Source organism: Rhinoderma darwinii, chromosome 1 (genome assembly GCF_050947455.1).
Source record: "Rhinoderma darwinii isolate aRhiDar2 chromosome 1, aRhiDar2.hap1, whole genome shotgun sequence".
Taxonomy (NCBI): Eukaryota; Metazoa; Chordata; class Amphibia; order Anura; family Rhinodermatidae; genus Rhinoderma; species Rhinoderma darwinii.
The window spans coordinates 46,044,436-46,059,905 of record NC_134687.1 but is presented as its reverse complement, the minus strand read 5'-3'; the positions used below and the strand labels follow the sequence as shown (position 1 = coordinate 46,059,905).

The window sequence follows — 15,470 nt, the reverse complement described above, 5'->3', positions numbered from 1 at the left end:
TATACTGCATCAGAGCAAGTATTCTCTCAGCCAAAGATTTCAAATCAGACTGGGGTTTTAAGGTGTGCTGTTCAAGCTCTTTTGAAGAAGTACAAAGAAACAGGCGATGTTGAGGACTGTAGATGCAGTAGTTGGCCAAGGAAACTTAGTGCAGCAGATCAAAGACACATCAGGCTTACTTCCCTTCAAAATCGGAAGATATCCAGCATTGCCATCAGCTCAGAACTGTCAGAAACCAATGGGACCCAGATACACCCATCTACTGTTCGGAGAAGTCTGGCCAGAAGTGGTTTTCAAGGAAGAATTGCGGCAAAAAAGCCGTATCTTTGATGTGGAAACAAGGTTAAGCGACTCAACTATGCAAGAAAATAAAGGGACTGGGGTGCATAAATATGGCAGCAGGTGCTCTGGAGTGATAACTCAAAATTGTAAATATTTGACTGTAACAGAAGGCAGTTTGTTTGCTGAAGGGCTGGAAAGTGGTACAATAATGAGTGTCTGCAGGCAACAGTGAAGCATGGTGGGGGTACCTTGCAAGTTTGGGTCTGCATTTCAGCAAATGGAGTTAGGGATTTGATTAGGATTAATGGTGTCCTCAATCCTGAGAAATACAGGAAGATACTTATCCATCATGCAATACTACCAGGGAGGCGTCTGTTTGGCTCCAAATTTATTCTGTAGCTGGACAACGACCCCAAACATACAGCCAATGTCATTAAGAACTATATTCAGCGTAAAGAAGGAGCCCTGGAAGTGATGATATGGCCCCCACAGAGTCCTGATCTCAACATCATCAAGTCTGCCTGGGATTACATGAAGAGCCAGAAGGATTTGCGGAAGCCTACATCCACAAAAGATCTGTGATTAGTTCTCCCTGCCGAGTACCTTCAAAAACTATGTGAAAATGCACCTGGAAGAATTGATGCTGTTTTGAAAGCAAAGGGTGGTCGCATCAAATATTGATTTGATTTAGATTTCTCTTCTGTTCATTCACTATGCATTTTGTTAATTAATAAAAAAATAAAACTATTAACACTTCTATTTTTGAAAGCATTCTTACTTTACAGCATTTTTCCACAACTGTCTAAAACGTATTGCACAGTACTGGTTATTAATGTAAAATTGTCTTAGGGGGAGCCTGGAGAGTCACCTTAACCTTAAATATGAAGCAGAAGTTGAGAGGCAAAGTATGGAGCAGGCCCACGGCTTAGCCTGCTCCATAAGATGCGCTTGTCGGCTGTATGTTGTGCCCACTTTTAGTATGTTACACTTCACTGCAATGGGAGGAATCATAGATTACTACGATCCTGCTCGTTTAAGCCCTCAGATGCCACGGACAATAGCAACTTTGGCATCTAAGCTGTTAGAAAGTGTGGACGGCCTCCTCTGATGGCCCATCCCCCACCTATGATGTGGTCGTGGGGTGCCAATGGTTGTCATGGTCAAGACCTAATGAAGGCCCAAAGTCTGCGATCTTGTGCTCCTATTAAGCTCTACCAGACAGGGCTTAATAGAAGCCGGTAAAAAACACTAAATACTGCAATATATTAGTGTTGCAGTATAATATACAAGCGTTCGCTGGTACAAGTCCCATGGGGGACTAATAAAAAAAGTAAAAAACAGTTATATAGAGTTTTTTTGTTTATATACAAAAAAATATTAAACGTTCAAATACCCTACCTTTTCCCATTTACCCCCAAAAGCAATGTAAAAACATAATTAATATTGCCATGTCCGTTATTATTTAACCTGCACGGTGAACGCCACAAACAGAAACATTTAAAATGCTAGAATCACTGTTTTAGGGTCACCTTATCTCCCACAAAAAAATTAATAAAAAGTGATCAAAAAGACTCATGTACCCAAAAAAGGTAGAAATAAAAACGACAGCTTTCCCTGCAAAAAACAAGCCCTCCCATCGCTCCATTAATGTAAAAATAAAAAAGTTATAGCTCTCAGAATATGGCGACGCAAAACAAATTAGTTTTTTTACTAATTCGTTTTTTCTTTGTAAAAGTGGAAAAACGTTAAAAAAAAATATAAAGATGGTATCACCATAATCGTATTGAACCGCAGAATTACTTTAACATGTCGTTCTTGACGATCGGTGAATGCCATAAAAACTAAACCAAGAAAACAATAGAGGAATCACAGTTTATTTCCCATTCCCCCCAAATATTTTTTTCCCAGTTTCGCAGTACATTATATGGTACAATAAATGGTGCCATGAAAAAACTACAACTACAAGCCCTCATATGGCTATTTGCGGGAAACATAAAAAGTTATCGCTTTTGGAAGGTGGGGAGGTAGAAATGAAAATGAAAAATGGCTGCGGCTGGAAGGGGTTAAATGTTGACCCCAAATTTAAAACCTAAATGTTCTGTTTACAATTGACTTGGACCTAGATCAGGCACAATGGCTACACTAAGTATTCGGTTGATTAATTTGATAAATCTATTACTCATTTTCCTTTGGTGGGGTTTACATATTATACATTCCAAATCAAGATCCAAGTAGTTTGAAGTCGTTGCTTACTTTAATCTCCCGTGGGAACACTATCCAAAATATGTTTGGCATATTTAGCATATAAAATAAATTCTATAAACGCCTGCCAATGTTCTTTCTATTTAGCAGAATTACACTTATCTACTCTGAGCTTTATAAAAATCTTCATTTTTATAAAAAGCTTTTAAAATTCTAAAATAGCAAATAGCTACAAAACAAGTGAGAGTTGTTCAACCATTTCTACTACTCCAGTGCATGTTAAATAAATAATAAAATGATAAGAAATGTAATTAATAAATGTAAATCACATTAAATAATTTATGTGTCTCCATGGTTACAGACTAAAAACAAACCCTGTGTAGTTTTACTCCCTCCCCTCTTCTTGGTATTCTACGGACAGTAGAAAAGGGGTCAGAAGGAGTAGTATCACACATTACTGTAGGATTAGACTATTCTAATAATTTTGGTTCCTCTGTGTTCATTTATATCATAGTATGACACTAATGCATTTTGGCATGTAGATATTTTTCAGGGCACTGGTCTCCTTCTGCTGTGCTTTTTGATAGGTGTTTTTAACTTTTTTTATGGTAATTGTGTCAAACTATATATTTATTAAGAGATCATTCATTATTTGTGTATTGTTAGAACTTTTTCATTTGGGGGTTTTCGTGTAGATTTAGCATTTCCTAGGTTGTACCCTGCGGGTTTGCGATTTTTGGTATTTCTTTGAATTATAGGTGTACATAAGATTTGTTTGTAGTCTGTTAAAATGGATACACATAGCTATAAGCATAAAACAGGTCATTCTTTTTTTTTTTTAACTGAGACTGTGAGCAAAGTTACTGTCTTTTTTTTTTTACAATTTTAGATGCTTTGCAGGAATACAAAAGTGCACATAGCCTGTAAAGTGTTATTCCACTTTCGAATATAAAGTTACATTAATAATCCAGGGCCAGATTACAGGGAGGGCAAAAGTAAAGTATTTACACCAGGCACTGTAGAGTAATATGGAAAAAATAAATATGGAAAATATATAAGAAAAAAATAATTGTCTCAATGCACTATAGGAGCTTAAATAAGCTCTCATGGGTGTGCCTTATAACAAGCTTGCTGATTGTTTCCAGTATTAAAGAGGAACTCCAGCAAACACATGAAATGGTAAACCATATTGGGGGTCGCATCAATAGAAAGCACCACACAGGGCATCAATCAACCTAAGGCCGGCCAGGGATGTAGCCCCTCAGCCGCATAAGAATACACTAGCATTATAAATAATATGGTAAGTGGGGGTCCTGTTATAGATTTTGCATTAGGGCCCAGAAGCTTTAGGTTATGCCTTTGTGGCTGGCCCTGGGTCTTGCCATATTACGGTAAAATTAAAGTTCAAATTTTCAAGTGAGGATAAAAAACAAGTGTCTTAACAGACAAAAAAAGGTATGTAGGTATGCCTGATAAGTCAAAGTCCCATCCCTGGGACGAGAACATTTTGTGAGAATGGGGACCAAGTGACCACTATTCAGAAAACCAAGGTGGACATCGTGTGTGTTATTCTCCATGTAATTCTGTGGCAATTATGGAAACAGTTGTGCTTGGCCAATTCCGTAACTCCCATACACTTCAATAGAGAGCCATGTGACCACCTATACATTTGGCCCCAGCCTATATATGCCCACCGTCAACTGTCTAGACTTGCCAAATGGGGGTGAAGAGATGTGCCGTTTAGATTGAGGTGATTTGGTACAAAGTTATATTTTGTATAATTAATATAGACTTTTTAATGCTTTTACATAAAATATTTGAGGTTCACTATTAATAATACATTGTTTTTATTTGGAAGCATAAAACACACAAAAATGGTCTACAGAGGGGTTCTAAATAAGAAACTCCAGCATAAGTCTCTAAATGCCCAGGTTGGTAGTTTACGTTCTTTTTGTCTAATGATTGATACTGAATTTCCTGTATTTTACAGAAAATAGTTTATTTCAGGCTTATTTAATTTCGTAATAATATAGCGGTGGAAAAAGCTATTTAAGATACCCTTCAATAGCACAAAGATTGTCCCAGTGTTCTCGTAAACCACTGTAGACTGTTGTATAACCTAAAAAAAACTTTAACAAGCCCTGATATGTCGATAAGAAATATAAGCAACCGTCTCCATGAGAACTGGAGCCATGTATCAAAAATCATCATCAGACAAGGCATTCAGATAATCAGTATCTGCATATAAAAGAAATCCAGAAAACAAACTGTCTGCCCAACTGGGATCTGAAAACAGGCCATTTTGATCTGTATAGAATATCTCCAGCCAGACTTCATCTTCTGGCTTTAGGTAGAGTAGTGTGGAGCCTGAGGCAACATCATGATTTCCTGTGTTGGCATCAAATGTCTTTATTTTATATTCTCCATTATGTACCAGGCTGATGGCCAGGTGCTTGTTTGCAACAGTGATGTCATAGGAGAAATAATATATTCCGGGAATTGCACAAATAAACTTCCCAGTGGATGGGTTGTAGTGTTCTGCTTCGTTAAAGAGAATTTTGTTAAATAGAATTGGAAGTCTTTCCTGAGGGTAACTGGTGGTGATCCCGACTGAGAAAGCAGATTTGAGAATTATCTCACCACACTTGCACACTCCTGGTTCTCCTGGATCTCCTCTTGTCCCCTTATCACCTTTAGGTCCAAATGGTCCATCAGGTCCAATTTCCCCCTTGTCCCCGGATGATCCAAATGGTCCTTTTTTGCCAGTTTCTCCTTGATCTCCTTTTTCGCCAATCGGTCCAAGTGGACCTGTTTTTCCCCGTAAACCTTTAAACGAAAAGTTGATACTGTTAATTAACTACACATACATATACTGAGAAATATATATATATATATATATATATATATATATATATATATATATATATATATAGACCTTTCTATGCTGCTCTATCTTCAGAACTCTTGTGCAAAGGAGTATGTTTTATAAGGCCCCATGCACACAACCGTAAAAAATCTCCGTAATTGCGGACCGGTTCTATTGGCCGCGGACACCTTTCCGTACCGCTACGGATAGGTGTCCGTGCAATTATGGAGCATGTCCTACTTTTAGTTTGTATGGGAGCACAGCACGAAAACGCGGTCGTCGGCCGTGCCCGCAATCGTGGGCTGTGATTACGGGCATGGCCGTGTGCATGAGGCCTAAGAGTATATATTATAAGAGTACCAAAGGACATAGATCTGTAGCCCTTTTAACACAGATGTAACCTCACAAGTAGATATGGGGTACAGGTAAACTTGTAACAACGGCTGAACATTTTTTAAACAAGTAAATTACAAAGTATTTTTTATTTTTATTGTTTTTTTGTTTTTTCTCTTTAAGGAACTATATGAAAGGCATTTAGGTTTATGGGAAAAACCCCTTTAACTTCCTGCTGTTTAATTGCCCTACATCATGTGTTTCTCAATGTATTTTCCTATTGGCTCTTTGTACATTTAAATATATTATATTTGTTTAACCCAACTATGCTATGACTAAGGGCACGATGCGTAAACGCACTTCTGCTTGATATCTTGTGCCATATTTTATTAACCTCCATTGGTGTTGGACTTCTCTATTTCTGATTCTGTGGGATCTCCTGACCATCTAATGTGAAATCCAACATGCTCGATCCGTTGTTCCTCCTGGAAAGAAAGGCTCTTCACGCTCTTCCTATGCCAACAAATGTGCACGCTAAGCTGATTCAAGCATGCATGTTTATCGGGAAGATAGCGATCGGCGGATAAGTATCTTTGTATGGTCATTAAGAACTTAAAAGAAAACTGACATAAAAAGTTGACATGCTTATTACCACAAACGGCCATTTGTCTTCCAGATGAGACTAGATATTTGATATATTTTGGGTGTTTGTTTTGGGGTTGTTTGTGTAAATAAATCTTTGGATAGCTTAAATTTGTTGAAAATAGAAAATAAATACATTGTCATATACCCTTTAAAATGTCTCACAAGAACCATGCAATTCTTTAACAGCTGAGGCCTCAAGTCCAGGTGAAAGAGTAAGTAAATCAAACAAGCTGTAGATTTTTAAATATATTCAAGACAGGGTTCACCATTCCAGTTGATAGTGTTATACAATATCCAAGACCATAATAGCTGCTGGAAATTCATTTTTCAAATAGTTTTACAATCTGTTTCATATAATGTTACATCAATATGTTTTCATTCTTTCTACATAAAAATCATAGCACACATTTCATCGAATTGGTCAAAGATGTCCTTGATCTCACCAAAATACACACTGTGAAGCTTAGTATCTAAGCCTGCATAATGGAAACCACACAGTAGCTTGTATCTCAGCCCAATGTTGTCCTTCATAGTCAAAAGAATCTCCGTGTTTAAAATTGAAAGCAAAAAAACTAAACATAGAAACGTAGAAAATATTTTCATCTTTGTTGTAGTTCTGAGAGAATTGGGATGATAAATGATGTACCCATGTAACAAAAGATACAAGCTGTTCCCAGTATAAGACATGACAAGGACCCACTAAGGCCCCTTGCACATGACCGTAAAATCGGCTGTAATTACGGGCCCATTCATTTCTATGGCCGACGGACACCTTCCCGTATGTCTACGGGAGGGTGTCAATGCCTTAGAAACCTGCCGAAAAAAATAGGACATGTCCTATTTTTTCATTTTATGGACCTTGCTCCTATACTTCATAATAGGAGCCTGGCTCGTAAAAACGGCTTCTGTCCGCGGCCGGCCATGCCCAAAATTATGGGTCGTAATTACGGGCACGGTCGTGTGCATGAAGCCTAATGATGTATTTGCTTCTGTATAAAGTGAAATAAGTAATCCCTTGTGTATATTTAGGTCGGGTATGTTTTCACCATCAGCTCACAAATTGGTAAAAAGCAGTAGGCTGTGGTACTCCATGGAAGGAACATGGTGATAGCTTATGTTTTTTAAAGGTTTATATTAATAAAAATATGTTAAAGGTAAACAGCGCCACTCTTATCCATAGGATGTGCTGGGTATTGCAGCTCAGCCCCATACACTTAAAACCTAAACTATAGCGGTTACTACAGTAGATATGGAGGTTGGTGAATAGCAGTCCTATATAACAGTGTATATATATATATATATATATATAGTAGTCCTGTGTCACATAATAGTAGTAGTAGTAGTAATGATAATAATAATAATAATAATAATAATAATAATAATAATAATAATAATAATAATAATAACAATAATACTAACAATGAGAAGATGGATGAAGTTAAGTTCATTACCTGCAGTGCCCTTCTCCCCCTGTTCACCTTTTCTGCCATCTCTCCCATCTCTTCCAGGAAGGCCAATTCGTCCATGTGGCCCAACTAATCCATTTGACCCAGGGGATCCTGGAGGCCCCGGCAATCCTGGAATGCTGCAGACGTACCGTATATTCTGCTGTTCTCCTTTACGCTTATTGCTTGCTGGCTGCCCACTGACACAGAGTGCAAAACTTGTAACATATAGCAAAATAATCATCATCAACCCTGCAAAATCAGAAAATAACATTTATAGTGGCATTTTTCTATATGTAACTTTTTTAAATAAATATTCTTATATAGTGACATAACAATGCCTTTAAAATGGCCACACATTCAGCTTATTTCATGTACTCTTATCAAATAGACTGTCTTTATTCATCCATTATAAAATGCAGAAATCAATATAGATTCCTATGAAGTTGGCCTTAGCATATTCATGTCTGAGACAAGGACAAGAGATTGTGAGCCGCATGATGACAAGTTCGTTACATCTTTTGTGCACCACTGTTGTATATTTTAGCATTATATAAATAAGTAATAAAAAAAGCTACATGATAGTTAAACATTAATTAAAAGAATTTAAACTGGATCTCTTGACTGCATAGAAAAAAACCTCACACCAATTTCTATAGGGGTTGTATAGTTTAGGAAACCTATTTTCTAAGGGGCTACAAACAGCATCTCTGGCTCTCAGGGACTTGACACATACTTGCTTTATATGGACAGCCCATTGATTCCACTGAGAATGTGTAATGCTTTATTTCACCTGTGGTGGCACTGCAGGGAAAATGAACACTGGCTGCAGGTTTCTCCCACACATTACAGATGATCGCTGGGTGTCCCATCAGCGGCATTACCTTATTATCACCTTAAATACCCATAAATGACCACATGATGTAATGTCACCAGTGATGGCGGAATTTACGTGATTCTTTGCTTACTATCTTTTTTTATTTTTTTTATTTTGTTTATCACAATTTTCAGTTGTGTACATAATCAACAAGCAATAAAAACCAGCCTAGTTTCAACTCCTTTAATCCCATTTTCCCACAATGTATTATTATTCTGATTCCCCATACTGTAATAATATAACGTCTCATATTTCATTATAGATTCAACCTTGTTTTTCCAAGTTTTAACTTCTAAGGGACTATTTGAGAGCCACTTTCTTACAATTTGCAGTTTAGCAACAAACAGGAGTTTTCTTAAACAGTTTTTTTTCCCTCCTTGACATATTTACTTCCGAGTCATCTCCTAATATCACCAACTGTGGTAAAATTCGAGACATTCAGAGATTTCACAGAAAATTGCATCCCAGAACCTGACAATTACCACACATTTCCAAACAATATGAATATAATCCGCCCCTTCTTCGCCACATCTGGGACAAATATCTTTCTTACTATTATACATTTTACCCAGGGAGTGAGGAGTGTAATAGAGTCTATGAAGTAGGTGAAATTGAATCAACAGGTGGTTAAGGTTAATTGACATTTTCTTAATGTTTTTATAAACAGTTTCCCATTGAATCTCCCCAATTGCGTTCAACTCTTTCTCCCAGTTAGGAGCACTTCTAGGTTTTAACTGTTCTGTCTACCTTTCTATTAAATGTTTATATACACTACCGTTCAAAAGTTTGGGGTCACCCAGACAATTTTGTGTTTTCCATGAAAACTCACACTTATATTTATCAAATGAGTTGCAAAATGACTAGAAAATATAGTCAAGACATTGACAAGGTTAGAAATAATGATTTTTATTTGAAATAATAATTTTCTCCTTCAAACTTTGCATTCGTCAAAGAATGCTCCAATTGCAGCAATTACAGCATTGCAGACCTTTGGCATTCTAGCTGTTAATTTGCTGAGGTAATTGGGAGAAATTTCACCCCATGCTTCCAGAAGGCCCTCCCACAAGTTGGATTGGCTTGATGGGCACTTCTTGCGTACCATACGGTCAAGCTGCTCCCACAACAGCTCTATGGGGTTGAGATCTGGTGACTGCGCTGGTCACTCCATTACAGATAGAATACCAGCTGCCTGCTTCATCCCTAAATAGTTCTTGCATAATTTGGAGGTGTGCTTTGGGTCATTGTCCTGTTGTAGGATGAAATCGGCTCCAATCAAGCACTGTCCACAAGGTATGGCATGGCGTTGCAAAATGGAGTGATAGCCTTCCTTATTCAAAATCCCTTTTACCTTGTACAAATCTCCCACTTTACCAGCACCAAAGCAACCCCAGACCATCAAATTACCTCCACCATGCTTGACAGAAGGCGTCAGGCACTCTTGCAGCATCTTTTCAGTTGTTCTGCGTCTCACAAATGTTCTTCTGTGTGATCCAAACACCTCAAACTTCGATTCGTCTGTCCATAACACTTTTTTCCAATCTTCCTCTGTCTAATGTCTGGCGTTTTGCCGGTACTATTTAATGAAGCTGCCAGTTGAGGACCTGTGAGGCGTCTATTTCTCAAACGAGAGACTCTAATGTACTTGTCTTGTTGCTCAGTTGTGCAGCGGGGCCTCCCACTTCTCTTTCTACTCTGGTTAGAGCCTGTGCGTGCTGTCCTCTGAAGGGAGTAGTACACACCGTTGTAGGAAATCTTCAGTTTCTTGGCAATTTCTCGCATGGAATAGCCTTCATTTCTAAGAACAAGAATAGACTGTCGAGTTTCACATGAAAGCTCTCTTTTTCTAGCCATTTGGAGAGTTTAATCGAACCCACAAATGTAATGCTCCAGATTCTCAACTAGCTCAAAGGAAGGTCAGTTTTATAGCTCCTCTAAACAGCAAAACTGTTTACAGCGGTGCTAACATAATTGCACAAGGGTTTTCAAGTGTTTTCTAATCATCCATTAGCCTTCTAACACAGTTAGCAAACACAATGTACCATTAGAACACTGGAGTGATGGTTGCTGGAAATGGGCCTCTATACACCTATGTAGATATTGCATTAAAAACCAGACATTTGCAGCTAGAATAGTCATTTAGCACATTAACAATGTATAGAGTGTGCTTCTGATTAATTTAATGTTATATTCATTGAAAAAAACTGTGACCCTAAACTTTTGAACGGTAGTGTATACTTGACAGGGGTTTTTTTTTTTTAATCTCCTGTTCTCGTAACAATTTATAAATTACATACTTTTTTTTTAGTATGTGTAATTGCATGTTCCAATTGGACATATGAAAATCTCTCTTTTTCTGATAAACCAAATTCCTCCACCAATCTTTCCCATGGCTTAATTGTACCCCCCTCCGCAACATCCAATATCATCCTTATTCCTTTTAGCTTCAAGGGAGGTAACTCTTGAATATCTTTAAATTCATTGAGGTTCATGATATGCCATAACGGTGCAAAATCCAACGACCCCCTACGATCCAACTCCTGCCCCAATAGTGTCCAACATTTATGTAGATGTACAGCTGATGGAATTTGCTTAAAATTACCAGAATTTAATTGTCCCGATTCCAAAACCTCATATATGTGTGCGTAATACACCTTAGCTTTTTTAGTTAACAACTGAAAAAAAGTAATTCCTCCATTCCTTTATATACTCGAGTTGCGCTGCTAAGTAGTACGCTCTAACATTAGGAAGTGCGAGTCCACCCTTTATTCTTGGGATACAATAAACAGATGGATTGCACTGCTTGTCAGAATGTATAGGTGCTGTGAGGGTTTGGGTCAGATTAACCCACCATATAAGCAAAAGAAAAAAAACCAAATGTAAAGGATCTGCCAGACACAGCTTCTGTGTCGACGCCCGTGGTTAATCAGTCTGCACCTGCTCCTAAGTCTGATAGAGCGATCATCTACCACTCGGGCTGGGAGGCTGAGAAGTGGGAGAGCCTATCACAGCCTGGCCAGACGGAGCTAGCTCCCGCCCTCTGTCTATTTATACCTTCATTTCCTGCTCCTCCTTTGCCTGTGATTCTTTCCTGTTTCCTGGCTCTGCTGCTGCTGCTTGTACTATTGACCTCTGCTTCATATTGACCCTGGCTTTACTGACTACTCTCCTGCTCTGTGTTTAGTACCTCATACACTCCTAGTTTCAACTTTTTGGTCACCTATAGGACTGGGTCTAAAAATATTAAAGCTGATGCACTGTCGCGTAGTTTCATGGCCAGCCCTCCTTCGGAGGAAGATCCTGCTTGTGTTTTGCCCCCAGGTATAATCATTTCCTCTGTTGATTCTGACTTAGTCTCCAAAATTGCGGATGATCAAGGTTCAGCTGCCGAGAACCTTCCTGAGAACAAGCTGTTTGTTCCCCTGCAATTCCAGCTAAGGGTACTCAGGGAAAATCATGACTCTGCACTATCTGGTCATCTAGGCATCCTGGGTACCAAGCACCTCATTGCCAGAAACTATTGGTGGCCTGGCTTGCCTAAAGATGTTAAGGCCTACATCGCCGCTTGTGAAATTTGTGCTAGGTCCAAGACTCCCAGGTCCCAACCAGCGGGCTTACTATGTTCTTTGCCCATTCCCCAGAGACTTTGGACCCATATCTCCATGGATTTTATCACCGATCTGCCTCCATCTCAAGGCAAGTCGGTGGTGTGGGTTGTAGTAGACCGCTTCAGTAAGATGTGCCACTTTGTGCCCCTCAAGAAACTACCCAATGCTAAGACGTTAGCTACCTTGTTTGTCAAACACATCCTGCATCTCCATGGGGTTCCTGTCAATATAATTTCTGACAGAGGGGTACAATTTGTTTAATTGTTTTGGAGAGCTTTCTGTAAAAAGTTGGAGATTGATCTGTCCTTCTCCTCGGTCTTACATCCTGAAACTAATGGCCAAACTGAGAGGTCTAGTCAGTCTCTAGAACAATATTTAAGGTGTTTTATCTCTGACTGTCAACATGATTGGGTCTCCTTCATTTCCCTCACCGAATTTTCCCTTAATAACCGGGTTAGTAACTCGTCAGGCGTCTCCCCCTTTTTCTGTAATTTTGGGTTTAATCCACGGTTCTCCTCCATTTCACCTGGTGGTTCCAACAATCCCGAGGTAGATGTCGTTCATCGGGAACTGTGCACAGTCTGGGCCCAGGTTCAGAAGAACCTAGAGGCGTCCCAGAGCATACAAAAGACTCAGGCAGATAGAAGACGTTCTGCTAACCCCTTGTTTGTGGTCGGGGATCTGGTGTGGCTGTCTTCAAAAAATTTGCGCCTTAAAGTCCCGTCCAAAAAATTTGCTCCCCGGTATATAGGGCCGTACAAGGTCATTGAAGTCCTTAACCCTGTCTCCTTCCGACTGGAGTTACCCCCATCTTTTCGAATACATGACGTGTTTCATGCCTCCCTCCTGAAACGCTGCTCCCCGTCCTTGGCTACCTCGAGGAAACCTCCGGTCCCTGTTCTCACCCCTGAAGGGGTAGAATTCGAGGTGGCCAAGATTGTGGACAGCAGGATGGTCCAAGGCTCCCTCCAGTACCTGGTCCATTGGAGAGGATACGGGCCTGAGGAGAGGACTTGGGTACCCGCCCAGGATGTTCACGCTGGGGTATTGCTCAGGAGGTTCCATCTTCGGTTCCCAAATAAGCCAGGTCCACCTAGAAAGGGTCCAGTGGCCCCTCATAAAAGGGGGGGGGGTACTGTAAAGGATCTGCCAGACACAGCTTCTGTGTCGACGCCAGTGGTTAACCAGTCTGCACCTGCTCCTAAGTCTGATAGAGTGACTCGATCATCTACCACTCGGGCTGGGAGGCGGAGAAGTGGGAGAGCCTATCACAGCCTGGCCAGACGGAGCTAGCTCCCGCCCTCTGTCTATTTATACCTTTATTTCCTGCTCCTCCTTTGCCTGTGATTCTTTCCTGTTTCCTGGCTCTGCTGCTGCTGCTTGTACTATTGACCTCTGCTTCATATTGACCCTGGCTTTACTGACTACTCTCCTGCTCTGTGTTTAGTACCTCGTACACTCCTGGTTTGACTCGGCTTGTTCACTACTCTTGTTGCTCACGGTATTGCCGTGGGCAAGTGCCCCATTTCCCTTAGCTTCTGTGTACCCTTGTCTGTTTGTCTGTCGTCCACATATTGAGCGTAGGGACCGTCGCCCAGTTGTACGCCGTCGCCTAGGATGGGCCGTGCAAGTAGGCAGGGACTGAGTGGCGGGTAGAGTAGGGCTCACCTGACTGTCTCCCTACCCAGTCATTACATAATCACAGGCCCATATACCTTTTCTACCCTGGTCCCTGACACTACTATGGACCCCCTTGAGACCCTGGCTCAGCAAATGCAGGGCCTCTCCCTACAGGTCCAAGCCCTGGCTCAGAGGGACAACCAGCATGTTGCTACCCTGGTAGTGCCCCCCCACCTCACCTCTTGAACCCCACCTCAAGTTGCCTGACCGGTTCTCAGGGGACCGGAAGACTTTTTTTCTCCTTTCGGGAGAGTTGTAGGCTCTATTTCCGTCTAAGGCCCCACTCCTCAGGTTCTGAGAGCCAGCGAGTGAGTATAATTATGTCCCGGCTCCAGGATGGGCCCCAAGAATGGGCCTTCTCCTTGGCTCCTGACGCCCCTGAACTTTCCCCTGTTGATATTTTTTTTTCTGCTCTTGGGCTCATATATGTATGACGAGACTGACAAGACTGCCTTTGCCGAGAGTCAGCTGGTGACCTTACGTCAGGGTAAGAGACCCGTTGAGGAGTACTGTTCTGACTTTAGGAAGTGGTGTGTAGCTTCTCGGTGGAATGACCCTGCCTTGAGGTGCCAGTTTAGATTGGGTCTGTCGAACGCCCTGAAAGACCTGTTAGTTAGCTATCCCTCTTCTGACTCTCTAGATCAGGTTATGGATTTAGCGGTACGTCTTGACCAACGTCTCAGGGAACGACGACTTGAACGTTTTTGTGCTTTCTCCTCTGGCTCCCCCATGAAGGCTCCCGAGGTTCCATTGCTTCGTTCTTCCACGGAAAACTCGGATGAACCAATGCAACTCGGTGCCTCGGTGTCTCCCCAACAACGTAGAGAGCTCGGCAGGAAGAATGGTCTCTGCTTCTACTGTGGGGATGACAAGCATCAAGTGAACAACTGTCCTAGGCGTAAGAATAAGCAGCCGGAAGAACTTCCACACCTAAGTGAGCATCGGGGAGGTCACTTGGGCGCACAGGTATTTCCCGTAAATATGAAACCTAATAAGATCTTGCTTCCCTTTCAGGTTTCTTTTGAGGGTAGGTCTGCTACCGGCAGTGCCTTCGTGGATTCAGGGTCTTCTGCTAATATTATGTCTGTGGAATTTGCTATGTCTCTAGCTATGCCATTGATTGATTTGCCTAAACCTGTCCCGGTAGTGGGTATCGACTCCACTCCACTTGATAATGGTTATTTTACGCAGCATACCCCTGTTTTTGAACTCCTTGTTGGCTCCATGCATTTGGAGCAGTGCTCTGTACTGTTGATGCAGGGATTATCGACCTTGCCTGGTTGCAGATGCATAATCCCACGTTTAACGGGAATACTGGGGATCTTACCAAATGGGGTAATGAATGCATGATGTCATGTTTTTCTGTTAATTTTATTTCTCTCCCTGAGGAGGTGAACACTCTACCTGAGTTTATTCAGGATTTTGCTGATGTTTTTTTCTAATAAGGCCTCCGAAGTGTTACCTCCTCATAGAGAATACAATTGCGCAATCGATTTGGTACCAGGAGCTAAGCTCCCTAAGGGTAGGATATTTAA

The 15,470-nt window shown here is 40.8% G+C and overlaps 1 protein-coding gene across 1 annotated transcript in view; it reads right to left on the bottom strand.

The window, feature by feature from the left end:
- Positions 1 to 4,333: 4,333 nt before the first annotated feature.
- The window catches only part of C1QTNF7 (C1q and TNF related 7), a 117,408-nt gene continuing 106,271 nt past the window's right edge, over positions 4,334 to 15,470 (bottom strand). Inside the window, exons 2-3 of the mRNA XM_075849334.1 lie at positions 7,780 to 8,025; positions 4,334 to 5,310 (exon numbers count right to left, since the gene is read on the bottom strand). Coding sequence (XP_075705449.1) covers positions 4,682 to 5,310; positions 7,780 to 8,020 — 870 coding nt within the window. The 5' untranslated portion in view covers positions 8,021 to 8,025 and the 3' untranslated portion in view covers positions 4,334 to 4,681. The remainder of the gene's footprint in view (positions 5,311 to 7,779; positions 8,026 to 15,470) is intronic.